Genomic DNA, 10,362 nt, shown 5'->3' on the forward strand with positions numbered 1-10,362 from the left:
ACAGGACATCCTTTGAGTATTTGCCCAAGATAGTGTAACTGGTTCTTGGAATAGATCAATTCCAAACATTCTTAGGAATTACTGATTTGATTTTGATAGTGGCTGTACAAGTTTGTACTCCCACTAGCAATGGAGGAGTGTTCCCTTTGCTCCAAATCCTTGCCAGCATGAGCTGTTACTTACATTATTGATATTAGTCATTCTGACACGTGTAAGATGGGATCTCCATGCAGCTTGATTGTACTTCCCCAATGGTTCAGATTATTGACTATTTCTACTTTTAGTTTTTTTAATTGAAAATAGATTCTTCTCTCTTAAATACATACTGATCACAGCTTCCCCTCCCTCTACTCCTCCCAGCTCCCTCTACCTCCCCTCTCACCCAGACACACTTACCCTCTCTTTCCTCTTAAAAACACGACAAAACAAAAACCCCAAAACAAACAAAAAACTGCCCCAGGCCTCCAAGACATAATAGCCAAACAAAACAAGACAAAACAAGGTACAAAAAGGCAATGAGAAGGTCCTCATATCAAGGCCAGACAAGGCAAATTTATAGGAGGAAAAGAAACCCAGGAGCAGGTCAAAGAGTCAAAGATATACCTGCTCCCACTGTTAGGAATCCCACAAAACAACAAGGTAACAGACATATCATATAAGCAGAGAACCTGATGCAAACTCATGCAGGTCTTGTACTTGTCACTTCAGTCTTTGTGAGCCATGTGAAACCTGCTTAGTTGATTTGGTGTCAAGAATTATTTCTCAGCCATTTGAAAATATCTATTTAGATATATATGCCACTGTTAAATTGCATCATCTTGTTTTGAGGTATCTAGTTTGTTGATGTTGTTGTTGTTGTTGTTGTTGTTGTTGTGTGTGTGTGTGTGTGTGTGTGTGTGTGTGTGTGTTTGTATTGGCTATTAGATAGAAGACTTCCTATTGGATGTGGAACTGGTCAAATTCTTTTCCTATTTTTTTAAGCTGCCACTTTGTCCTATTCACTGAGTCCTTTCTTTCAGAAGCTTTTCAATTTCCTGAGTTCCTATTTACTGTTGATCTTAGTGCCTCCTCTATTAGTTTCAGTCCAGAAAATCATCTTCTGTTCCAAGGATTTCAAGGCTATTCCTCATTGTCTCTGGGGTCTTTAGTCGATGTAGACTTCAGTTTTGTGCAGGGTAATGGATATATATATTTTTGCATCCTTCTGCATGCTGAAATCCAGTTTGACCAGCACCATTTGCTGAAGACAATATCTTTTGGGTTTTTTTTAGTATGTGTTTTTGGTTTCTTTATAAACAGTTAGTATCCATATGGGTTTATGCCTGTGTGTTTAATTGAGTCCACTGATAAAAATGTCTGTTTTTATTCCAATGCCACATGTGTTTTATTGCTATAACTGTGTAGCACAAAGTCATATCAGGAGTGGTGATACCTCATATTGTAAAGTAGAACTTCAGAAATTTTGATGAAATAAATAATGCACTGATTTTTAGTTAAATACATTATTAAATTCTGCATATATATATATGCAGAATTTATATATATATGTAATATATATATATATATATATATATAATTGATTCAGTTTCCCTGATCCTGTGTGTATGTGTTTGTATGTATTGCAGGCTTAGAATTGACTATAATATATGTTTTCTCAAGTAGTGTTCATTTATTAAAAATGAGGACATCATTTATGTCAATATCTTATACATACCCAGAACTTAGTATATGTCTGTTATAGCCATATTAATGAGAACATAAAAGACTTTACTGAACACATGCTATGACTAGGAATATTGGATATGAAGTACATCTTTAATGAAGTTTGGTTCAGAATGGTAAATGTGTAAATATTAATATATTTATAATACAAATCAAATAATTCAATAGCATAATTTAAAAAATATCACACATAAAACATTTACTAATTTTACCTGGGTATATAAATGTAGACTAAACAAAAAATGTTCTTTCAGTTGAATATGTACCGTGTACCTAAGGATTTTAGGTCATAGGGAGAACATGGAATATCATGGAAGCATAGAATTGCCTGTGAACTATGAAATGGTCTAGTTTTGTTAAGGACAGTGTTCATGCAGTTTGTTGTGGAAGGAGAGCATATGAAATCATCATAATTGACGGAGAAATAATTAATATCTGTGTCAGTCTTGATAAACCTCAGATCTGATACTTTCTCATTTCTTCTCCTTAATTAAGTTATATTACCTTCAAATACCTAGAAGTTTAGTTTTTCTGTTTTCCTTGTTAGTATGTGTTTTCTTACCACATTATTCATAATCCTTTATAGTTTATAAATAGCTACTACTCTGATATTGATTCATGTTAGTTTTTATTTCATTATGCTTTTTTTCCATTTCTTTCTACTTTTTATTTTTCAGGAATAAAGTGGCTTTTAAAACTAAACACTAGCAAAATGAAGTTCTTCCTGCTGTTTTCCCTCATTGGGTTCTGCTGGGCTCAATATGACCCACATACTGAATATGGCCGAACTGCTATTGTCCATCTGTTTGAGTGGCGCTGGGTTGATATTGCTAAGGAATGTGAGAGATACTTAGCTCCTAATGGGTTTGGAGGGGTGCAGGTAAGATTTGTTCACAGTTTAAATACAGAGTTCACTGTGCTTATATAAAATAGTTTTTTAATCTCTTTTAATTATTCTGAAGCAATATTTTACTTCACACATAATTTTCTTTAGGAAGAAAATGTTTGGTGGGGATAGCAACATTATATCTTCCTTTATGACATTAGGAGGCCCTCTCTATTGTGCTCCTGATGTTTTCAGTGATTCTAAAGCAATATGCCTACAAGAACACAGCTTAAGAATTGCAGGATCATTATCATTGATAGTTTTTTTAAAACAGGATTTATTTATGTAAAGTAAACAATAATCTGATAATCTTAATTGTTTTATTTCGTAGGTCTCTCCACCCAATGAAAATATTGTAGTTAACAACCCTTTTAGACCTTGGTGGGAAAGATACCAACCAATTAGCTACAAAATATGCTCAAGATCTGGAAACGAAGAGGAATTCAAGGACATGGTGAATAGGTGTAACAAAGTTGGTGTAAGTAAAGTCATATTTTTGTTGAAATCATTATATGAAAAACCAATTTCTACCATATATTTTTTTATTCTCCTAGAGCAAAAAGCTTCATATTTTGATTTTTCTTTTTTATATTTTAGCTATAACTCAAAATTAATTACTGCTTTATGGTCAACTTTGAAAAAATCTTTCATATGAACCATTTAAAGAAGAATACTTGTAAAGAAAGCCTTGACTATTAATCTTTATAACCATACTCATTTTCTACTAACACTTTTCTAGTTGAAAATTAGAAATTTCAGATGCAAAACTTACTGCCATTTTTATGGTAAATAGCTATTTTCTTTTTAATAAGATTAACTCCTTTCAAAACCAATAATGCATAGTTTTTTTCACTTAATTTTTTAAATAGCACTTTTCATTTGCTTTCAGCAATAACAGTTTCTGGTTTTCCATTTGTCAGTTCTGTAAATCCTCAACCAAATACTAGGACTGTTTGTGATCTTTATTTCACATTGGTTTTCTTTCACACTTGACTCTTTGTCTTATGTAAATTTAATTATAAAATATCTATCAATCATTCTTCCATACATCTATTTAATTAGTTTTGCTAGAATACTATGGAATTTAATTATATAAGTTTTAGCTCCCTACTTTGAACTGAAGCACACACTTTTCTCTTTAGGTCCGCATTTATGTGGATGCTGTCATTAACCACATGTGTGGAGAAGGGGCCCAAGCAGGAACAAGCAGTACATGTGGAACTTATTTCAACCCACACAACAGGGACTTCCCTGGAGTTCCATACTCTGGTTGGGATTTTAATGATGGAAAATGCAGAAGTGGGAGTGGAGGCATTGAGAACTACAATGATGCTGCTCAGGTGAGGAAAATGATCACAATGAAGGTAATATCTGCCCTCATTCTCCATGTAGAACTTTTGTAATACCATTAGTCATGTGGGTTAGATTTTTTTAGAAAATACATTGCAAAGAGTGAGAAATGCAAATCAATCTTCAGAATCTGCTCCTAGTTATTTAACACTCAGGGGTTGATTTTTGTACCACATTAAGAGAGATAAATAAGAAAGGAAAAGAGAGAGGAAGGAAAACAGTGTTTCCTCAATCAACTAGTAAGAATATCTACATTATTTCCTCAGTTCAGTCTTCATACTGGAAACTATACCTAGGGTGTTATCTACAGTAGAATGTGAGTGTTCCCAGTGTCCCATGAAAAGGCTTTATGAAGCATCCTATAGTACAATTGGTTAATAAGTAAATAGTCAAGCGGATTCTCTAGTGGCAGGGACATTTATAAATCAATCACCATTTTGTTTTGTTTGCTTATTTGCTTGTCTCAACAGGTCAGAGATTGTCGTCTGTCTGGCCTTCTGGATCTTGCACTTGGGAAAGATTATGTTCGTACCAAGGTGGCTGACTATATGAACCATCTCATTGATATTGGCGTAGCAGGGTTCAGACTTGATGCTTCTAAGCACATGTGGCCTGGAGACATAAAGGCAGTTTTGGACAAATTGCATAACCTAAATACAAAATGGTTCTCTCAAGGAAGCAGACCTTTCATTTATCAAGAGGTAAAGTAACACATGTATGTGCATATAAAGGACATCATTTTTGTTAACCAGAAGATAGGTTAATGTCTGAGTGCCTTATTAAATGTGCAGTTTCTTTAACTCCCTTTTATTTGAATATAACAGACTTAATTCTTTTCCAGAATAAGGGTCTAAGGGAGTATAGAGAATTTGTGTAGCCTATAACATTATTGTGGCATTTAGTGTATACTCTATGACCATTATGCAAGAAAATCTTAGTCACTGACTCAAGCCAGTCTTTTTAAATGAAGTATGAGGTATTATTGAATGTGTAAATTGTGGGTAACCTGATAAATAGTTCTGTGCACATTTTTTTTTCATGTGAAAAGGTTAGTACTGTTTTGAATTTGATTTCTTTGGAGAAGTAAATGAATTTGTAAGTAACCAAATTGTTTATTTTATAGTAAGTACTTCATCAGTATGAATTTCTGAATTTCCAATGATGTGCTATTGGACAAGAAATGGCATTGCCATTAAGTTTTTTTCAATAGTGAGTCATATACTTTATAAAGAAATAAAGAAAGCCATTTTGAGTATCGTCAGCATATAGGATATTACTTTTACATTAAACATTTTAATATTGTTTTATTCAAATGACAGCTTCTTCTTACATCTCTACTAGGTAATTGATTTGGGTGGTGAGGCAGTGACAAGTAATGAGTATTTTGGAAATGGTCGTGTGACAGAATTCAAGTATGGAGCAAAACTTGGCACAGTTTTACGCAAGTGGAATGGAGAGAAGATGGCCTATTTAAAGTAATCACACATTCTCATTTTGTCTGTCACCTATCTATTGTCATATTATTCCAGTACCTGGTCATCTTAGGACATTCTAATTTATTAAATATTTATCAAGAAGTTAGTTACCAAAAGGTTAACTGTTTTCTAAATCACAATCATTTATTGTTAATAATTTTTATTTTGAATGTCAATAACAAGGAGGCATTTTAGAAACACAAAACATCACCTAGAGTTTTTTTTTTATGTTTCTGATAATTATAATCTTTTGAAGTCAAATATTACTTTAAAAATCCTACTAAACCCCAAATAAAACTATAATATAGCCATACTTTTGCACTTTTATATTGCAACAAATTAATTTGGAATGTTTAACTGTTCATAACACACAGTGAAATACTCAGTCCTCATTTTATTCATTTTTCATTGTATATAATGTGATATGGATATTCAACCTTCTTGAGTTCATTTACACTATAGTCTCACAAGAGCAATGTGAATGAAATGCACATAAATTTACCATGCATAGATAATGGAATACATTAGACAATTACGTGTATATGCACATACTTGGAAGAAATATTTTCTGTGGAATATTCATTTAGTTAAAGAATCAGTAGTTGACTAAATTAGATTATGGGAAGAGATACAGATTTAGGGTAATCTAAATGTATTATAAAAGAATAATATGTGCATTATTTTTCTTTTATTATTATTATTATTATTTTTACAAAATAGGAACTGGGGAGAAGGCTGGGGTTTCATGCCTTCTGACAGAGCCCTTGTGTTTGTGGACAACCATGACAATCAACGAGGGCATGGTGCTGGAGGAGCATCCATCCTGACATTCTGGGATGCTAGGTAGGTAAAACTATTCTTCACTAATTTGTTACTTGCTCTTTAGTGATGGAAAGTTTTCTGTTCTTCTACTATAATATTATTATTTTGTAATTTCCAGGCTGTATAAAATGGCAGTTGGATTTATGTTGGCTCATCCTTATGGATTCACACGAGTAATGTCAAGTTATCATTGGCCAAGATATTTTCAGAATGGGAAGGTAAGTTTGAATATATTTTTCTAAGAAAAGAGAAGCCGTCCTGTTTTACTTTCACATAAAAATTGTTACATAAAATACATGCCATCAAATATTTATTTACTATAACTTTAGTAATGTAAGGATATTGCAGAAGTATCACTGCTTTATCACTATGGAAAAAAACTAGAAAATTAGAGAACAAGGTACACAAAACAAAACATAGGAGTCTAATAGTACTTTTCTTTTTAATTTGATACGGATAGTGTGCATAGTAACACCTGTAGAGAAGGTGAACAACTTTGTTTAATGCCCTACTAGAGTCCTGACTCATCCCTGGGTGGTGGGTGGGGGCGGGGAACACCTGGTGTGGACTGAGAAAGGATTCTGAGTACTACAGGAAAGAACACTGGGAAACTGTGTGGTTTATTAGGAAGGACTGCTGGTTTATTAGGTGTTAACGGGGGTTGGTTATACCCAAGGAAGAATAGCCAGTTGGATTCACGAGGTTCATGTCATTGGGGCTAAGGAAAGAACCTTAGAAGGTCATACAGAAAAAAAAAAAAAAAAAAAAAAAAAAAAAAAAGGAATCCCTGACTTTTTAGTGGTCAGATAAACAGCAACCAGTCCTCACAGCCTTGGAGATACACGAGCTTATCAGTTGCTACATACACCAGAACACATCAGCACCCAGGGATGTCTATCTGCTGTGGTCTAAGCGAGGCAGGGAATGGTGTGGGGTTGCAGGGAGAAGCAGCCAAAACTTTGTCTCTACCAGAAGATAAATTCCAGGGTTTTGCACATGCTTCGACTCCTTAACTTCAGCTTAACTTCAGGCCAGGCCAGACCAGCAGTTTTAATGGCTGACTAAGATAAATACTTGCTAAATACTTTTAGATTTTCTTTTTTAATGGAATGAGAAGAAATAATTCGTTTTTTTTTTTTTTTAAAAAAGGACACATAAGAAATTATGTAAATTGTGCAAAAATAAGACTTATTTAAGAATACTAAGCAATTATGTAATACATTAATCTAAATAATTTAAAAAAGCAGCTAAGTTCCTGGGTAGATGACTCAGAGGCTAAATTTCTTGCAGGAGGGACAGGGGTTCAGTTCCCTGGCATCTTGCAAAGCTGAGCTGTTTGGTGTTTCACCTGTAACACACTTGATCAACAGGTAGAGACCGCAGATTCCTGAACCATCAAATCGTCCAGTTCTGGGTTTAGGGGAGAGACCCTTCCTCTATTTACAATGGAGAGAATGTTCGGTTGTTTTAGGGAGGTGCTTAAATGTGCTGACAATCATGAAATGCATATTAAAATTTTGGAAAATTTATTATTAATGTTCTTACCACTTTAGTGACATTAAGGAAGTTAGAGAGATATTAAGAAGCTGTTGCACAAAAATGTGTAATTCTTTTAAATATGATTCTAGAGAACTATGCTATAAGCACTCAAATATTAAGATTCAGCAAAGGTCCATATAAATACTGAAGAAGTATAATTAGTAGATACTAATTATATATTATAGAGACTCAAGAACTTTTGGAGTTTAGTGAAATTGAAATGAAATATGCATGTTAAAATCCTGAAAATTTCCCCTATAATTAAGGATATCAATGATTGGGTTGGACCACCAAATAACAATGGAGCAACCAAAGAAGTGACCATTAATCCAGATACAACTTGTGGCAATGACTGGGTCTGTGAACATCGATGGCGTCAAATAAGGTTGGGAGTGTCCCCTACAGATTTTGTCTATTAAGAAAGTTGCTTAACTTTTTTTAATTGTTGAAGTTTAAGGCTACCAGCATTTCACACGATACTGTCCTTTTAGGAACATGGTTGCCTTCAGAAATGTAGTCAATGGACAGCCTTTTTCAAACTGGTGGGATAATGGTAGCAACCAAGTAGCTTTTGGCAGAGGAAACAGAGGATTCATTGTATTTAACAACGATGACTGGTAAGTCAATATCAATTAAAGTAGGATTGCATACTCTTGTTTTTTTTTTTTTTTTTTTTTTGATTTCTGCTCATTTACAGCTGCAAATGTGTTCCTTAATGATTTAAGAAAGCATAGTGAACGGAAAATAGTAGAAAAAAAATGATGCTTACTCTTAATTTGTTCTTTAATTTTTATTGATTTTAAGTAGTGTTTTGCTGTTATTGTTGATTTTGGTGTATTCTTTTTTTCCTTTATTTTACATATCAATCACAGTTCCCCCTTTCTCCCACCCTCTCTTCCTTCCTCCCTCCCTCCTTCCCTCCATCTTTCTCTTCCTCCCATGCTGCCTGATCATCCTCCCATCCCATTTCCCCCTCCCCACTCCACAGGGAGGGTGATGCCTTCCAGGAGGGATCAATAAAATCTCTCCCTCCTGTCTCTAGGTTAGGGGAATATCCCTCCATGGGGAATATGCCCATTTTGGTGTATTCATACACTGTTTCACTCTTATACTCATGTGACATCTGTACAAAGAAGATAAACATTCAATAACAGTCTTAAAAATCAGTATAAGAATGGGTATTATTAGATTCAAAGTTCTCTCCCACCCCGTAGCAATGTGTCACAACTATTTTTATGTTTCTTTGATATAATATAAATTCTCTGCCTATGTGTGATGAATAATTTCAAGGCATTTGCATACTTGGCTGTACTTGATGGTTTTCCTCAGGAGGCACCTGAGTTTTGTTCTATCCATTCCATTGACCATCCTTCCATTTTTCATGCATTCAATTTTTTTCTTCCCCTTTCATAGTTTCCTCATATATACAAGTAAGAGAATCTCTATGCAAATAGTTGACCATCTCAGTTGAAAGTTATGTTTTGCTCATTTAGATAATTAGTTTTTTTTTTTTTTTGATGTTGTGATTAAACATCATAACCAAGGCAACTTACAGAAGATTTTATTTGGGCTTGTAATTCCGGAGGGTTAGACTCCATAAAAGCAAGCAAGTTATGAGGACAGGAGCAGGAAGCTAATGGCTCACGCTTTGAACCACAGGACAAAACAGAGATGACTAGAAAAGATGGGAGTTTTGTGTGTGTGTGTGTGTTTTCTCTCTTAAAGTCAGCCTTCAGTGACATAATTCCTCCAACAAGACTATGACTCCACATGGGGACCAAATTTTTTGACTTACCAAGTGTTCTTTTGATCTATATCTTATCTATATCTGTCGATTCTGTCTATCATCTATCTATCTACCATCTATCATCTATCTGTTTATCTCTCAATCTATCTATAATTTATCTATCACCTATTTATCTACCTACCATTTATTTATCATCTAATTCTGTCGGTCTGCCTATCTCATTTACTTGATTTCTGACAAGTAAATTGCACAAAGTTTAGGCAATTACTTAATTTGGAGATAGTCTGTTTCTTGAATTTGCTTATGATGAATTTGACTTCTGTTTACTTTTTACTTTTTCAGGTCATTGTCAGCAACTTTACAAACTGGTCTTCCTGCTGGCACATACTGTGATGTCATTTCTGGAGATAAAATTGATGGCCATTGTACTGGAATTAAAGTCTATGTTTCTAATGATGGTACTGCTCAATTTTCTATTAGTAACACTGCTGAAGACCCATTTATTGCAATCCACACTGAATCAAAAATATAAAATTTAAAATAAATATATATTGAGAGCATCAACCATTTGTATTTCTTTTCTTTTGTATAATTTAATTTTTACACTTCATTCACATTTTGGAAAACCTATTACAGCAATGAACCAGAATTGGTGAAAAAGAAAAGCTCTCCTAAATCATGTAGAATTATAAGAAAATTACACACAGGGTTTTAATATGTTTTAGAATATTTAAATTGTCAAAGGCAATTTGAAGGTGCAGTTTTCCTGTCCTGATGCCCTGTTCCCAAAAAACCAACACAGAGACTTAATATTGATTGTA

The 10,362-nt window shown here is 33.9% G+C and overlaps 1 protein-coding gene across 1 annotated transcript; it reads left to right on the plus strand.

Annotated features, from left to right (window-relative positions):
- Positions 1-2,399: 2,399 nt before the first annotated feature.
- On the plus strand, positions 2,400-10,105 carry LOC127223122 (alpha-amylase 1). The gene is made up of 10 exons (XM_051185642.1): positions 2,400-2,602; positions 2,940-3,086; positions 3,751-3,948; positions 4,429-4,659; positions 5,300-5,433; positions 6,154-6,276; positions 6,374-6,473; positions 8,061-8,179; positions 8,286-8,411; positions 9,884-10,105. The coding sequence occupies exons 1-10, from the start codon at positions 2,435-2,437 to the stop codon at positions 10,071-10,073; spliced, it is 1,536 nt and encodes a 511-aa protein (XP_051041599.1). The 5' UTR covers positions 2,400-2,434; the 3' UTR covers positions 10,074-10,105.
- Positions 10,106-10,362: the final 257 nt, after the last annotated feature.

The sequence above is a fragment of the Phodopus roborovskii genome, unplaced genomic scaffold (genome assembly GCF_943737965.1).
Source record: "Phodopus roborovskii unplaced genomic scaffold, PHOROB, whole genome shotgun sequence".
NCBI classification, from domain to species: Eukaryota; Metazoa; Chordata; class Mammalia; order Rodentia; family Cricetidae; genus Phodopus; species Phodopus roborovskii.